The 17,927-nt window shown below is 36.9% G+C and overlaps 2 protein-coding genes across 2 annotated transcripts; both read left to right on the top strand.

Moving 5' to 3' along the window:
• The first annotated feature begins 490 nt into the window (after positions 1–490).
• On the top strand, positions 491–4,396 carry LOC132563655 (uncharacterized). The gene is made up of 5 exons (XM_060228398.1): positions 491–661; positions 1,542–1,783; positions 2,124–2,250; positions 3,600–3,814; positions 4,036–4,396. Exons 1-5 carry the CDS (start codon positions 491–493, stop codon positions 4,394–4,396), a joined length of 1,116 nt encoding a protein of 371 aa, XP_060084381.1.
• Positions 4,397–5,744: 1,348 nt separating this feature from the next.
• LOC132563633 (uncharacterized) lies at positions 5,745–7,541 on the top strand. Its single transcript, XM_060228377.1, has 3 exons — positions 5,745–5,798; positions 6,271–6,420; positions 7,326–7,541. The coding sequence occupies exons 1-3, from the start codon at positions 5,745–5,747 to the stop codon at positions 7,539–7,541; spliced, it is 420 nt and encodes a 139-aa protein (XP_060084360.1).
• The last annotated feature ends 10,386 nt before the right edge of the window (positions 7,542–17,927 follow it).

Below are 17,927 nucleotides of genomic sequence, written 5' to 3'. Positions count from 1 at the left end.
AGTCACCAAAACTCTTTGATTGATAAAGTAAACAGACATCTTCGAAACCTTGTAAAACTAGTTTTAAATCGCTGTTAATGATAAACATATTCTATAATTTATCTATACCTAATTGTAGAATCTCATTCCGAACAGGTAGGTAATGTTATCATAGTAACACTGTCCTTTATATGTATATGTAAACAAAGTGCATGTTTATATTCTATACTGACCTATTTCAATCACTCTCGGATTAAAACTGAAATACTGACTCAGTGGACAGTGTACTGTATTAAAAATGATATTTTTTCTTTGTTTGTCTAGCTATTACATAATATTGTATTTCTTTAAGAAATCAGAGGAATTCACAGAACGATTTACTTATAAGGAATACGCATATTCTATAAATAGCATATCACGCTGTATATTAATCGCAGCTTCTAATCTGGAAGTATAAAATTAAACTTTTGTCTTTCTACTAAGTTAAACATTATTTGTTATTCCAGAAATAATGTTTCAAGCTATAAGCGACAATTTTACCAGAAGCACGGGGACTGAAAGTCTCGTTCCCATAGAAACCATTATCCATGCCAACAGCATAGACTTGCTACAGGTGGTGGTACAGAGACGCGAGAGACATTACGCCTGGCATAAATACATCTACATGCCTTACGATTTCAAAGTAAGTAACTCTGAAGGTGTGTATACAGGGTTTCCAAACAGAAATGTACGCTCTACACTGAATACTGGATCAAAGGTTAAAAATTTTTGTGATCATTGAAGATTTAGCAATTATCATTTCTTCTACAGTTATTTGTTATATCTTATATGTAACATAGGTCATTTTTCATCTCAATGCCTCCGCTAGGAATCGAACCTGGGACACCTGGCTTACTAGTCTGACGCTCAACCAATCGAGCTAAAGAGAAGTTCTCTCTAGCCGAGTGGTATATTGCGGCTAGTATTTTACCAGGGTTACATATATATTCGTCTGATGGAAAATCAAACATTTTAGTTACAAACATTAATTAGAGATTTCAATTATTAGATTTAGCAGTAAAAGTTATTTTGATCCTCCTTTGTTTTCGTACAAAAAAACATGGACCATTTCTTATTTATTTACATTTGTAATGTATGGTCTCTAGAGGAAGCCGACAAAGCCCTGTGTTGAATTACATAAATCGATTATACATATGGTGATCAGACTTGCGCAAGGGTGCACGTCCTTGTCACTACTAAGTGTAAATGTTTCTCTGTATATAAATATGAATGTAAATGAGCAATTAAAAACATTAATTATTTTCATCTGTCATTATTTGGTGCTATTGGGGTGTTGTCAATGACGCCAACTAATCTTGGTTCATAATTTATGAATATCGGTAAATATCGTGTGTAAACGTAAGGATTGCGTGCGCACTGAAAGTTATTCTAATGTATGATATTCCTAGATGCAAGTACAAAAACTGAAAAAAAAAACTAAAAAAAAAAAAAAACAAGAACAAGCACGAGTTTCTGATATCGATCAATCTCTAACGTGGTTTTTACGAACGTTTCCATTACAGATCAAAAATCTTTTGGTAAATTACAAAAAGAAGATGAAGACTAAGAAAAAGACATCGAATTTCTGCAGATGGAGCAGAGAAATAGAACTCTCACTTAGTGGGAAGTTTGGACGAGCCATACTGAATGACTTGGGTGACAAAAGCCTCTCTCAGAAGGACAAAGTCAGGATAGAAGCAAATGTAGGAGAGACAGAAATGGACAAAATTGACCCTAATAAAATATACAGAAAACTTGTTGGAAGGTTGGCATAGATAAATTATTTACATATTTATCTATTCATTCTTGCAAATTATAATTTACCTTTATCTTTTTTATTTTTATATACTTATTCCTTAATTCATTAGTATAAATAATTGTAACCATGGTAACGTCGTATATGGTAACTTCGTCATATCCAAACGATTGCAACACACCCGGAGTTAGTAACAAACGATTGAAGTTTTCAATTCTTGGATTAGGCTTACTGGTGCTGAAGTATAATTTGGTTGGGAATATGAATGCGTTTATATCATATCTTTAGAAACCTTTACAGATATTTTCGTACATTTGTTTAAGTATAACTAAAACCACGTCTGTTGAAGGAAACTCAACTTGGATCATCCCTGGGTCCATCAGGTATGTCAAGACAAGAAAAATGTCATCTGTGTTGTCCAGTCCATCGTCAAACTGGCCGGAGATGCTGAAATAAAAACTACTTCAATCAAACGGGTAGGCATAAAGTCAATACTTAATCTACTACATCTTTGTAAAAAGTCTTGTTTGATGCGGGGTTTGTTTCTTTTAAATATTTTATGTTTTAATATCCCCCATTGCTAACATCTGATAGCTTTGAAATTGTATCCCATTTATTGACTATTATCTACATAACACCGTAGAATCCAATTTCTTTCTTGTATAACATTGTTACATATCACATAGATACTTGCTATCAAATAAAAATTCCTTATCAAATAATTTCGATCGTCGGTGATCCAAACAACAAAATATTACCAGTCATAATCGAGCATCTCTTTAAACGGAATTCCGTTTAATATCATGAATGGAGATTACAGAACGAGTAGTATTGGCATTAGGTATTTCTTTTACTCGAGTAAAAACAAAAAAAAAACAGGAGCTTGAACAACTCTTGGAAAATAACTAACTAGAGTGAAAGAGGTAACATATCTAATAACCACACCTTTATGTTGAAAAAGTTATTTCAAAATCATGAATTACTTATTGAGTGTTCTTACTTCCGTTAGTGCCCTTTAGGTCAAAGTTCATCCTGACAGATAATCAAAACTTGTTAAACTATTATACTACACGTGGTATAACATTCATGTTAATACAACAATTGAAATGATAAATTGGAGTTGAATTATATCTATCTATTGAAGTAGAATTCCTTTTCTAGAAGAGCCGTTACCCATGTTTACCTACACTTGTTCCATACCCTAATAAAATCAGGTCAGAATGATGTCCCTCAAACAGATTACCTAATGCGTTTATCGGAACGACGAGCCTCTTTCTACACTCTAAAAACCGTGATACACTTCCATGATGACAGAATCCCCACACCCACCCCCGACACAGTTCCTACTGAAACAAATGTTCAAGAAATTTAAAATCCTGTTGCCGGCTGTGTGAAATATTTGAAAATCAAGAAATGGTAATGTCACTATATTAAAACAGATGCTTTCATCTGTGTCATCGATCTAATCATTATTAACGTGATGATTATCTCCCTTTTTTCTTTCAAATCCTTACCACAGTCCACTGCACACAGTCCCTTTCATTGTAAACATAATTACCCGTGAGACAGGATTAGGTGTACAGTGGATTACAGTAGCTAGTGTTTTACTACCTACACTTTTCCATTTTGAGTGGTGTGAAATATTACAGCTTATAAAACCCTGATCAAATATTTCCCTTAACCCACGTATATTCAGTCATAGATATGTTTCTTTCCTCGAGATTATCATGAGTGTTACAAGTGATGTCCCTTACAATATACATCGTTAGCATAATTGTCCCCTTATACACAGAACGTAATATGAGTTATGTCCCTTGGTACACAGAAGTCTGGCGAAGAAGAAACATCGGACAAGAGTAAAGATCTCGGACTTGTGTGCGGCACTCCTATAGCGTATAAAGTGATGCCTCTCCAGATTGGGGTTCCCTCCGGTGTCGTCGTACCGTGTATGGGGATCGGAGTCAAAGGTGGATTCAAGGAGGACTCAAGGATGCTGGGAGTACCACCCGATGGGACAATCGATGACTCGTATGAAAGTGTGTCTACAATTTACTTATATGCATGCAAGTTGTACGCTAATAAACGTTGTAGTCTCCATTCAGGTAAAACATTTTTGTCTGAATAGAATCACATGCGTCTTGCATACCATGATTTAGATCGTATTTGCCGCATAATTTGAATCGCTGGGTTTCTTAAATTTCCTGTATTAAATAACTTTCTTTTTCTCAATATTAAGTTTTTCCTCTAATTACAGCCGATAGTGATGAAGATGAAGAAGAAGTTAAACCCTCTCAATCAGAGCCGGAACCACAACCGGAACCACAACAGGAACCGGAAACTACTGCTCCAATAGAAGAAGTTGTGCAGACAAATGAAGGTGAGGCTATACAGCCACCCGTAGAAACGTTAACAGGGGGAGATAACTCAAATGACTCCTTACCATTACCGTCAGCTCCACCGATGCTGCCACCTGACGGAACTGTTTATCCGTCAATTGGGGAGCCTCCAGATGGCGATCTACCTCCCTATCCTTTAGTTAATACCATGCCGGGACCTGCTGATGTTTCGGACGAAGTACAGGCCAACTTGATACAGGAATTTTCTTCTAAACACGTAGATTAGTAGTTCTAATTGTAAAAACTGTATTCAGATATAGTGAATTGTGAAGCACCGCTAGGATATCGTTCACATTTTCTTATAAATTATAATGGATATGATTTCATCCCAACGTGTGAAAAGGGCCTCTATACTTTTACTTATTAATTCCAGAAAGTAACACATTTAAAATTGGGTTAGAACACCTTGTGCATTGTCATAACACACTGGACGGTGTAAGGGATCAGAACAACTATTTTTTATTTTTTGTATTTGCCTTCATTTATTTCCTAGAAAAAGCAAATTAATTTGTGATGATAGGTTTTTTTTCAACCTTTAAAAGAATAAACTTTCCTTTTGAAATAAAAACGTGTTTTTGGTTTTATTTATTATCAAATATCAGAGTTATCTCCCTTTTGTTCATTTGATGACATGATCATTTGTCCTTTATTCATGTGCTTTTCATGAAACATCTTTAACCTTCAAGCAATGTAAATCACATTAGATATATAAAAAGACAAAGGGTGACCCATAGAGAATTTCCTAATATAGACTACACTTAAGTAAGATAATAAGTAAAAGAATCGGTGGTCTTTTTTTGCCGTGTAGAAATATATCTGAAAATTTTCTTTAAATTGTTATAGTAATCATATGAGCGTTAGATTTGTCTCCCTTGTCACACACTTTGTCTGCATTACATGCGTTCCTATTCGCATTCGAAGCCGCCAACGTCGGAAACGATGTCATTACCACACCGGAAGATATAGTGGCGGTCCTCCAGCCATTACTAGACCTACCGGAAACTGAACGACAATCTTTTACGTCCGTTCTCAACATTTTGCTTCCAGAGGATGTTGAGATCCTAGACAAAATCGTAAGATATTTTTGAATTTTGAAATTTATCTGAAATAAAAGATATGCATAATATTATGCAGTTTACTTTTCAACAGTTATATCGTCTTATAGGTTGGATGAGTATCTCGGCAATATTTACCATTCAACCATTAATTTGTCTTAAAGGTCTAATGAGAGTATCGGCAACATTTGTTCGATGCCTCACTTAATACCTTGTGATTGATGTAACTCTCCCTTGTAATCGTTTTGATATATTAACCCTATAATAACCAACATCATAGATTGTATAATACGTTTATCATTTCAATACTTTTCTATCTTTGACTTTGAATAAATGGAAACCTATATAAGTAATACAAAAAAAAGATCTGAGGTTCCTGAAGGGGTACTCCTTCTCAGCGTTTTAATTCGTACATTTTGGTACTGAAATACAATTATTTTCTCTTCATTGCTTTAGTTTCTTGATGCTAAGTCTGGTACAGAAGAAAATCACGTGATCAACATCGGTGACAAAGTGTTTATGGATAGAGACTCCTGTCTCATGCTGCTTAAGCTTTCTGGATTCAGTGAGAAGGTAACACCCTTCTTTCGGAATTATTTTGTCATATTTCAGAAATTTTTATCCTGAAATAATTCTTGAAACTATCATTCATATATAAAGAGTTAACAACCTTCAATAAAAAAAAACGGAAGCAGAAGTTTATCCATTTGTTTCTAATTTTAGAATTAATTATCTATCTTTTTGAATTTGAATGATGTGATTCTTATTATCGGTGGTTGACTAATCCAAATTGGATTGACGTCATAATACGCGCTGACCTCGTCTATGTTGTGACCTAATTTCTAAAGACACACCTGATAAAAGAGCCAAATCTGCACTTATTGTTATAGATTAACGACTCTCAATGACAGCATATAGTCCAAACGACCTTGAAATTACTTTGTGAAAGAAAATATGTCTTTCAGAGGAAAATAAATATTGCTTTATACTATCAAAATGTCGAGGTGTTTTCTAATGTTGACGAGCTGTTTGCTTTGTCCAACAGAGCGATATGGAATTGACCATCTCAGTCCCTACGTCAGCCATATTTAAAGCTTGTGGTCACGTTATTGGCGCCATGACCTACTTTTCTATGGAACTACTGGAGCTTGTCCGCGCATGCTTACCGGAAATAGCGTCAAACTTGTTACTGGTGGTTAGTATGTCGTTTAAATATATGTAATAAATTTGATGGACATTGTCATTGGAAATGTTTCAAGCATTTTAATACTCTGTCACATTTTAACCGGCGATTTAAATCAAACTTCATGGTAAACAAAAACAACCAATAACAGACAATACACTGAAGGGTCTGTAGAGGGAATTCCCTTTAGTTGAGCAGGAGAGTGTCTGGTCAGAGACCGAAGGGCCTGTAGAGGGAATTCCCTTTAGTTGAGCAGGAGAGTGTCCGGTCAGAGACCGAAGGGTCTGTAGAGGGAATTTCCCTTTAGTTAAGCAATAGAGTGTCCGGTCAGAGACTGAAGGGGGAATTTCCCTTGAGTCGAGAGGTAGAGTGTCCTGTCAGAGTCTGAAGGGTCTATAGAGAGAATTTCCCTTTAGTCGAGCGTTAGAGTGTCTGGCTAGAGATCAGGGGTCTATAGGGGGATTTCCCTTGAGTCGAGCGTTAGAATGTCTGGCTAGAGATCAATGGTATGTAGGGTGATTTCCCTTGTGTCGAATGTTAGAGTGTCTGACTAGAGATCAAGGGTATGTAGGGTGATTTCCCTTGTGTCGAATGTTAGAGTGTCTGACTAGAGATCAAGGGTATGTAGGGTGATTTCCCTTGTGTCGAATGTTAGAGTGTCTGACTAGAGATCAAGGGTATGTAGGGTGATTTCCCTTGTGTCGAGCGTTAGAGTGTCTGGCTAGAGGTCAGGGGTCTATAGGGGGAATTTCCCTTGAGTCGAGCGTTAGAATGTCTGGCTAGAGATCAAGGGTATGTAGGGTGATTTCCCTTGTGTCGAGCGGTAGGGTGTCCGACTAGACACCGAAAGTTTTGAACCTCGATATTTAAGTGTGTTTTCACGGGGTTAACTACATTGGTGAGCACGTTTTTTTCAGTTTGGAAAGGCGCTGAAGGGTGAAAAGTCTGTGACGGTGGAAAATACTCAGTCGTTAGTGGAAAGCAATGTGGGAAGCGAAATATTACAGCGATTGAATATCCAAATGGGCTCGGATGCTGCTAGTATACCGGAAGCAGTTCCGGAAATGTTAGACAAAGTATTCTGGGTATTGTTCGCAGTCCAGGGAAACTCTGAGGCTGCTGGTGTCTGGTAGATCCCCTTAACCGATTTACCATTGTTTATGTAACTAATACTAGAATACCTTAAACTCACTTAAAGACGTTACGAAATAAAATAAGTCGTTAATCTGAAATATTGCGTTTTCCTCTTATAAAAAGTCCTTTGTTTAAAAACCATAATCATTTTTATCTAACATTCAAATATACATGGTGGTCAGTAGAGTATAGACTTAATTTTTATTTAATTATATTTTCCTCTATTCAATATTTTGTTTATTTATATATTTGCACGTATCTATTCTTTCTATTTTGTTTTTACTGAACAATAAAAACATTCTGAGATCGTAAGAGTTTTATGTAAGAGTTATCTATCTTGTTCTGTACAGGAAATCGTGAGAACTAAAACAAGATCATGACTAAATTTAAACTCTCGAAAAGTTGTACAATATGTCTATATATTATAGATGTAAATAAACACTTATATGATGATAAGCTAGACTATATTCTTCTACAAAATATATTCAAACGCTGAAAATCTAGAAAGCGTTTATCCCTTCACATGATTCGTACCACTGCGCGAGGGTGACCCTCACTTCTTATCTAGATAGCTATGGGGTTTTTACCCTGGAGGTACAGTAAGGCTATCAGACTACACAAAGGGTTATCTGTGTTTGTCACTGTTAACTTACCATGTCGCGTGTACATGTTCTAAAGTGCACTAACACTGTATCTATGTTATTGCGAAATCGAAATGTAATTTTAAGTAGATTTGATTGCACAATCTAACCAGAGACATATATAACACACATATACGTCTCTGATTTAACCGATAAAAACATATTGATAAAATTACTAAGGCATTCTCGTATAACCACTCCTAGATATTGCAAAAGCATCTCTTTTTTTCGGGAGAAAAGCAATACATTCTGTATCTAACTATAAATCTTTCTACGGTTATGACAACCATTAAAATATAATCCAATTCGAAAATGTCATTGTATTTGTATATTGTCGCTTGTAAACATCCCTGACGTCATACATTTTACATTATTTATTAATATAAACATATTTTATTATCAGAATTAGATAAATAGATCAGAGAAAAGTTCTAGCAACTTATGAACTCTGCTCCATAAAGGATATAAATGATTAATATACTGCACGTGACACATATTTATACTATAAAGTAACTCGTAGACGTACAATTGTAAGTTTAAATCATTTTGTCTAAAGGAGGAAAAGATGAGGTGATAGGATAGAAAGAAAAGAAGAGAAAAAGCGACAGTATAGATTTTATATCAATTTGATATAAATTATCAATTGTACGAGTAAGTAGGTCCTGATGACGTTTACGTTCTTGTTGTAGGCGTCGACCGCCATTATTGGTGATACTGAAGAGTCATTAAATATTACTGTATTTAATGGCACGCTGCTTTCGTTATCGTCGCTTGTTTATGTAAATGTGATCACAGCTCTTCCCCATATGTTATTAACGCGGTTTGAATAGCTGATTACGTCACTGACATGTGTCCGTAGCCATGATGACCGTTGGCATTATAACACGGTCGACTAGGATCTAATTAAATCACTAGTCTGCGGAAAGGGAAGTGTTATGTAAGGAGATGACATATGTTCCGTTGTAATTTAATCGCCGGTAGGTGTCACTTAAAACATGGACTTCAGTACCCTGTAATAACCACCTCCGTCGGCTCTAGGGGAGAATAGGGCCATCATAGCGACGGTATCCAATGATACTGGACGATAAGAGGTCAGTGGCTTGGAGATCGATCATGTCCAGATGTAGATAATAAGAGAAAATTACATTCGGTATTATACGTCCCTGATTCGGCTATCCTCGACTGATTTCGGTACTCTTCGTCGATAGTTACGGAATCAGCCGAAATATAATATGTGAGCTGGTGTGTAGTATAGACTTAAAGAGGAACCTGAATGTTTTTTTTTTTTTTTTTTCAAATATGTGTCATTAAATCAAATAGCCTTTGCTCGTTCATTTACCGCAAAATCGTTTGTGTTTTATTCTTGTTATTATTTACTTTCTGGTTATATTTACATAACAGTCAACATTTTGGGCAATATAGGTCAGGTTAAACTTAATTTCATCTTATACCTTAGAGTAAATGCAGTAAAGGGAACAGCCAACACCTGGAATTGTTAGCAAAATTATTATGACATCACAATACGTGGGGATCACTTGCAGTTATTAGTTTTGCCTCTGTCTAGCAGTTATATGGTAATGGGACGACAGCGGACACAACCGGAAGTTGATACGTCATGCAGGATATATATATTTATTTACATAATTAAAACGATAAATCAACACGGTAGTTTGCTAGCGGTTTCAGGCCTAGAGGCCCTCTTCAGGTGTTCAGGTGTTTTAATGATGTACTCCTCTGAAGTTTTCAATATAAAATAAACTCTCTACCCTATTTTGTGATTTGTCTTTTTATATACTTTGTCAGTTATCTACAATTGTACTTATAAGTTGAAAACGGTAGATCTATTTGACGTTTTGAAGAAATTTCGTTCGGGGATTAAAACTTTTGACGGTGTAGTTGACGGCGTGATTCGCTTTATGACGTCAACAATTCCAACGTTTTCTGGTTGTTACGGTACTTCATCTGGGTATAACTCTGAAAGTATTGAGTAGATTTTCAATTAAATTTTGTATACATTATCACCGAAAATGATAGATTTCAAATTCGTGAATTCCGACCTGATGGCCACTTTCTCGGATTCTCAGGACCTACAGATAAATCATTCCTTTGGTTTCTTGATCTTGTAGCTCATTGGATGATAATTGCAAAACATAAAACACAGACCCTCTCTTTTTCAATAATGAAAATAGAAACAAATTTTAGAAACAAATTTTAATACTAGCCGTTGCTATGCATTTGAAAGATACTTAATTCATCTAAAAAAAGCATTTTCACAAGATTGTTTTCTTAATCCATGTATCATACCTTTTCTTTGTAATGAAAGACGAAAATTAATTTCGAGAAAGGTTGCCGCGAAAATAAAGAACGTCTGTTATTCGGGAAAAAAAGTAAGTAAGTTTCCTGTTACACATATTCTTCCGCCTATACCGGACAATGTAGTGCAGCAATGTATTGATTTATTTACTTTTAATCTTCTTTCTAAAATCGAACCTTTCAAAAAATCATCACCAGTTAAAAATGTTTGACACTTTCATTTCCCTTTCAGAGGAGAACATCCTTGGTGACTTAGTAACGAAATTATGACGTAATCAATGATAAGAATAGAGGGAAATAGTGTTACTGCTTATAGTGTATGACGTTACTAAATAACACAGTCCATGACCATTTACTGTCGTTAGCAAACTACCGTGCTAATTTTATCTTTGTAATTATGTAAACGATGCACAGCATGTCTACAAGTTAAACCCATACATATATGTTTATCTATGGTAATGAACATAAGGGGTCTATGATATATGTCAGAATGCAATATATGAAGATATATTTTTGTTCGTTTAAATAGTTGTAGCAGCGCTTCAACGTGTCGCCATAATTAAATGGAGCCCGACATTATCTATATCGCGACCAGAAGAGAAAGATCACCGATGTTTTAGTTGAACTGACATTGTTTGTTGGATCATATTAACACATATTACCCGTTGTTATTTTTCCCCGTTTTCACCGGAACACCAAAGACAACTACTGCTAATAAGACTTGCTCAAGTCCAAATTGATTTAAAAATATAAACCGTATCTACACTGTCAACACAATCGTCATTAGTTGACACAAACGCCACACCAAATACAGTCTGTATTCGTTGCCATGAAATCACAATTTAAAACCTCATCGATCACATCTGAACAATACAATCTATTATTTCCGACCTGTTTCATACAGATCTGTCGGTGTACAATACAACGTTATTCGTACACAGATAATTGTGAGGTCCAGGTTGTTGGAGTGGAGATAGACAGACCGAGAAATAACAAAGTTGACAAGGATATCAGCTCTAACTAATAAATAGACAAGGAAATCAGCACAGGAAGCAGTAGCTGTCAGTAGAGAGGAGATAAATGACTACGTTCAGAGAAATACGGAAACAAAAAGCTTTGGAAATGGAAACGGAAATAATATGATAAACGCAATCAAAATCAAATTGTTTCATATTCTAAAGCTAAGTATAGTATTTCAAAGTCAGGTTTAGTGCATCACATTCAACTAAAGTATAACACATAGTAAAGTTTAACACACATTCAAGTATACCGTCTAACAGTCAGATATAGTGTCTTATAGCAAAGTATATATCTTACAGTCAAGTATACCGTCTCACAGTCAAGTATAGCGTCTCACATTCAAGTATAGCGTCTCACAGTCAAAAATAGTGTCTTATAGCAAAGTATATATCTTACAGTCAAGTATACCGTCTCACAGTCAAGTATAGCGTCTCACAGTCAAGTATAGCGTCTCACAGTCAAGTATAGCGTCTCACAGTCAGAAATAGTGTCTTATAGCAAAGTATATATCTTACAGTCAAGTATAGCGTCTCACAGTCAGAAATAGTGTCTTATAGCAACGTATATATCTTACAGTCATGTATACCGTCTCACAGTCAAGTATAGCGTCTCACAGTCAAGTATAGCGTCTCACAGTCAGATATAGTGTCTTATAGCAAAGTATATATCTTACAGTCAAGTATAGCGTCTCACAGTCAGATATAGTGTCTTATAGCAAAGTATATATCTTACAGACAAATATAGCGTCTCAGTATACAAGGTAAGACTATCGTAGTACATACAGGATTCAGACTTAGGGAACAGTATACAGGATAGATGGTTAGACTATCGTAGTACATACAGGGTTCAGATTTAGAGATAGAGGGAACAGTATACAGGATAGAAGGTTAGACTATCAGGGTACATACAGGGTTCAGATTTAGGGAACAGTATACAGGATAGAAGGTAAGACTATCAGGGTACATACAGGGTTCAAATTTAGAGATAGAGGGAACAGTATACAGGATAGAAGGTTAGACTATCAGGGTACATACAGGGTTCAGATTTAGGGAACAGTATACAGGATAGAAGGTAAGACTATCAGAGTACATACAGGGTTCAAATTTAGAGATAGAGGGAACAGTATACAGGATAGAAGGTAAGACTATCAGAGTACATACAGGGTTCAAATTTAGAGATAGAGGGAACAGTATACAGTACAAAAGGTTAGACTATCAGAGTACATACAGGGTTCAAATTTAGAGAACAGTATACATGATAGAAGGTAAGACGTTCCGAGGTTGAGATTGTACTCTGTGTTTTGATATGTTACATCCGTTTACGGTCCTTTGGTTGTAGGCCTTACCACCAGATTAACAATCTAGTTGAAGATAGACGCCCCAGTGGTCAGTTCTCGGCCCAGCAGTGGTCAGCTCTCGGCCCAGTGGTGGTCGGTCGTTGAGTAGGTAATGCGAATCAATGTTATCTCTTGTGGTCACCATGCCAACAGGTCACATGATATAGTTACATAGTAAATCAATCCTGAAACTCGGTGTTTTATGTAACAATATCACAGACCTAAGTTTAATCATAACTGGTTTACATCTTAGTCATATTTAGAGATGTTTTTATAACTAATTAAGTGTTGTTACTGAAGTTTTACGTGAGGTGTCTTGCGTGTATTTTACAAAGTTAATGATCTAGAACAAGCTGTTCAGACTCTCGGTAATTCTAGTTTGTTATAGAGACACGGGAAACTTGATCATTAATACGCATACCGGTGTTCGAAACTGCGGAAGGATTTCATTATGGCCTGCCTACTGGTGTTATTAACCAGAGACTTACCCCCCACCAAAAAAAAAAAAAAAAAAACGAATATAGAATCGAAGGCATATTATATAAAAAAAATATTTCCTACTCAATTTTGAGGATGTTAAAGCAGAAGTTTAACCTTTATGTCATTGGTCCATCATTATCTATACATTTCATCATTAAGTACAATGTACAGATGATGATCCTCTCGTAACAAAGACAACATATATCATATGTTACATAGTAATTAAGGGCTTCATACTTTGCTAAAATTTAGCCAATAAATAGCTTTAAAAACTGAGGGATTTTTCTAAATATACTTTCAAATATATATTATGTCAACACTATGGCGATCTAGGTAATGATGAACCGTGAAATGTTTAGTCTGTGTCATAAAATGAAAATAATCCAAAACATTGTGATCAAAGTGTGATTCATTATTGAACATGCATTATCAATCCCTGGTTTAAATTACTCCTTTTGAAAACGCCTGGAAACTACAATGTTTTATATATATATCGATGGTATTACGAATGATTCCCCGGTGTCTAAACAGCATAATAGTTTTGTGTAATATTTCCGTATCGCCTTATTTGGTAGTAATTCGCTATAACGAGGTTTAAGGCTAGATATGGTGGCATATTTCTGTAATTTACTTATATATGGTCGTAATCCGCGTCTAACTGTGACGACTGACCCGTCTGATACATTTCTCTGTAATTCATTTATGTAATCTATATGTTTATTACGTATCATAGATCACTGTGGTAACATATAGATAATTAATAATTAACAGTAACAGTAAACACTACCTGTCTAAAACGGGTTATATAGAATAATAAAGGACCACCTGTTACCACATGCATTTACCACACTGGTATACGACTTTTTACTGTTTCCTTGTGCGGTATTGAGTGTTTGTCCCCGCATGTGGAAAACTGTATTATATTTGTGGTCGATACCTAGCTTTACTGCATTAGTTTTAATTGAATGCGACGGACCTCCCTTCTGCTGTTCAGTAAAACAAGCATCGGCATGACTGCTGCAACACATTCTGTCCCTGTCGAGTGATACGAAGGAAAGACACTTTGATACCTGGTCGGTTAGTTACAGGTTTTATTTTTTTTTTTTTTTATCGAATTGACTCCTATTTCTAGGCGTTGTCTCGTCCGTCATTGTTCTGGCGACGATAGAGGGCGAACTGTAACCCCCACAGTGGGTGGATTCGTCTCCCAGGATATCCGAAATGTTGAGTAGTTGAAGAAGCGATGGCTCTCATAATACTGCGAGAATACCCCATTAAAATGACCGTGGCTGTTGGCGGGCGACAAACACAACAAAACAAACAAACAAGTGAATCCTAACGGGGGTGTTCGATAAAGATGAGTCCAGGCTAACAAACATTATCAAATTCACTAAAGACTAATAACACCCCCTTAACAGCACGTCCGGAATTTATTCACTTGTGACCACACGTGATGGGCGACAGATGGCCGAGTTGATAACGTGCAGGTCAGTCTTACTAATTGGCCATGGTAGTCTTTATGTAGACGGGCTTTAGGTGATTCAGTATTTGACACGGGAGAGATATCCGTCCATGACTGCAGATGACATCGCAGTGTTATCAGAGAAGTCCCTGGAGATTGTGAACGTTGGACCTGTTCTTCTCCTTGGAGCTCTAACACCCCTCCCTTGATAGTTAACAAGTTGATGAACCCGAAGATAAACTGAGGCGATATAAAATGATAACACGACTTACATTCACTTGGTACAAGTGCAACTTATATTACTAAGAATAATTTTGTATTCCTTCAGCACTTCTGTGTCAGTCATGTGAGTGACTTTCACCCTTAGGAGAACATAGATTTTATGAAATTTAAAAACACAAGCAATTACAGAAAAAAAATCAAAAGGGGATTGAAAGATATGGAACAATGCATAATCGTGCATAATCAGATATGAATCATTTCGTAATATTCTGTAAACATTTTCTTCCTTCACTCTCTTCTCTTCCAAATCCCATCAGTTTCTTTTTCCTTCTAATTCCTAGCAATTTATATGCGAACAAAAAATACTTGAACTCATGACGAAATGTGAGTATTGAGTTTGAAGTTATATGTTAAATATTCTCTTTTGATACAACTCTTATTAACAATTACGTTAATAACATATTAATTCAAATTAGAAATCAATTAAACTAGTAGAAAGGGACACGTAATGTACATACAAATAGACCAATAAATATTTCAAGAAGAATAAGACCAGACGATCCGGAATAGTGTGGGTTTTCTACACATCAAAAAAATTTCGCCCAGCATATCTTGGTCAACACATTACGTTTTTTATCTTCAAATTGTTTTCTATATTGGTAAATTTTCAATGGAGATAAAAAATAATCGTGTAACAAGTTCTTATACTTCATACTCAAGTTAACTATGAACCATCAGGAATGTTAGGACGGCGGGCAGATATCTCAAGGAAACCAGAATATGTCCACTCTGTAACAGGACGATGGACAGATGCACAAAGGAAAACAGAATATGTCCACTCTGCAACAGGACGACGGACAGGTGTGTTAAGGGAAACAGAATATGTCCACTCTGTAACAGGACGATGGAGAGATGCACAAAGGAAAACAGAATATGTCCACTCTGTAAAAAGGACGATGGCCTGGTGCACAAAGGAAAACAGAATATGTCCACTTTGTAACAGGACGATGGACAGGTGTTTCAAGGGAAAACAGAATATGTCCACTCTGTAACAGGACGATGGACAGGTGTGTCAAGGGAAAACAGAATATGTCCACTCTGTAACAGGACGATGGACAGGTGTGTCAAAGGAAAACAGAATATGTCCACTCTGTAACAGGACGATGGACAGGTGTGTCAAGGGAAACAGAATATGTCCACTCTGTAACAGGACGATGGACAGGTGTGTCAAGGGAAACAGAATATACGGTCCACTCTGTAACAGGACGATGGACAGGTGCACAAAGGAAAACAGAATATGTCCACTTTGTAACAGGACGATGGACAGGTGCACAAAGGAAAACAGAATATGTCCACTCTGTAAAAAGGACGATGGCCTGGTGCACAAAGGAAAACAGAATGTGTCCACTTTGTAACAGGACGATGGACAGGTGTTTCAAGGGAAAAAATAATATGTCCACTCTGTAACAGGACGATGGACAGGTGTGTCAAGGGAAAACAGAATATGTCCACTCTGTTACAGGACGATGTACAGGTGTGTCAAGGGAAAACAGAATATGTCCACTCTGTAACAGGACGATGGACAGGTGTGTCAAGGGAAACAGAATATGTCCACTCTGTAACAGGACGATGGACAGGTGTGTCAAGGGAAACAGAATATACGGTCCACTCTGTAACAGGACGATGGACAGGTGTGTCAAGGGAAACAGAATATGTCCACTCTGTAACAGGACGATGGACAGGTGTGTCAAGGGAAAACAGAATATGTCCACTCTGTAACAGGACGATGGACAGGTGTGTCAAGGGAAAACAGAATATGTCCACTCTGTAACAGGACGATGGACAGGTGTGTCAAGGGAAACAGAATATGTCCACTCTGTAACAGGACGATGGACAGGTGTGTCAAGGGAAACAGAATATGTCCACTCTGTAACAGGACGATGGACAGGTGTGTCAAGGGAAACAGAATATGTCCACTCTGTAACAGGACGATGGACAGGTGTGTCAAGGGAAACAGAATATGTCCACTCTGTAACAGGACGATGGACAGGTGTTTCAAGGGAAAACAGAATATGTCCACTCTGTAACAGGACGATGGACAGGTGTGTCAAGGGAAACAGAATATGTCCACTCTGTAACAGGACGATGGACAGGTGTTTCAAGGGAAAACAGAATATGTCCACTCTGTAACAGGACGATGGACAGGTGTGTCAAGGGAAAACAGAATATGTAACAGGACGATCCACTCTGTAACAGGACGGAAAACAGGTGTCACAGGTGTGTGTGTCAAGGGAAACAGAATATGTCCACTCTGTAACAGGACGATAGACAGGTATCTCAAGAGAAAACAAAATATGTCCACTCTGTAACAGGACGGCGGGCAGATATCTCAAGGAAACCAGAATATGTCCACTCTGTAACAGGACGATCAAAGGTGTGTCAAAACAGAATATGTCACTCTGTAACAGGACGATGGACAGGTGTGTCAAGGGAAAACAGAATATGTCCACTCTGTAACAGGACGATGGACAGGTGTGTCAAGGGAAAACAGAATATGTCCACTCTGTAACAGGACGATGGACAGGTGTGTCAAGGGAAACAGAATATACGGTCCACTCTGTAACAGGACGATGGACAGGTGCACAAAGGAAAACAGAATATGTCCACTCTGTAACAGGACGATGGACAGGTGTTTCAAGGGAAAAAATAATATGTCCACTCTGTAACAGGACGATGGACAGGTGTGTCAAGGGAAAACAGAATATACGGTCCACTCTGTAACAGGACGATGGACAGGTGTGTCAAGGGAAACAGAATATGTCCACTCTGTAACAGGACGATGGACAGGTGTGTCAAGGGAACACAGAATATGTCCACTCTGTAACAGGACGATGGACAGGTGTGTCAAGGG

Source organism: Ylistrum balloti, unplaced genomic scaffold (genome assembly GCF_031769215.1).
Source record: "Ylistrum balloti isolate Yb309-2 unplaced genomic scaffold, AGI_CSIRO_Ybal_v1 Utg369676, whole genome shotgun sequence".
Taxonomy (NCBI): Eukaryota; Metazoa; Mollusca; class Bivalvia; order Pectinida; family Pectinidae; genus Ylistrum; species Ylistrum balloti.
The sequence above is the reverse complement of the archived record's forward strand: the minus strand, read 5'-3'. Positions and strand labels throughout refer to the sequence as shown.

Coding starts and splice junctions, on each gene's coding strand:
- LOC132563633 (XM_060228377.1), top strand. CDS start 5,745: ATGGATAGAGACTCCTGTCTCATGCTGCTTAAGCTTTCTGGATTCAGT. Junction 5,799..6,270: donor TTTCTGGATTCAGTGAGAAG/GTAACACCCTTC, acceptor TTTGTCCAACAG/AGCGATATGGAATTGACCAT. Junction 6,421..7,325: donor CGTCAAACTTGTTACTGGTG/GTTAGTATGTCG, acceptor CGTTTTTTTCAG/TTTGGAAAGGCGCTGAAGGG.
- LOC132563655 (XM_060228398.1), top strand. CDS start 491: ATGTTTCAAGCTATAAGCGACAATTTTACCAGAAGCACGGGGACTGAA. Junction 662..1,541: donor ACATGCCTTACGATTTCAAA/GTAAGTAACTCT, acceptor TTTCCATTACAG/ATCAAAAATCTTTTGGTAAA. Junction 2,251..3,599: donor AAACTACTTCAATCAAACGG/GTAGGCATAAAG, acceptor CTTGGTACACAG/AAGTCTGGCGAAGAAGAAAC.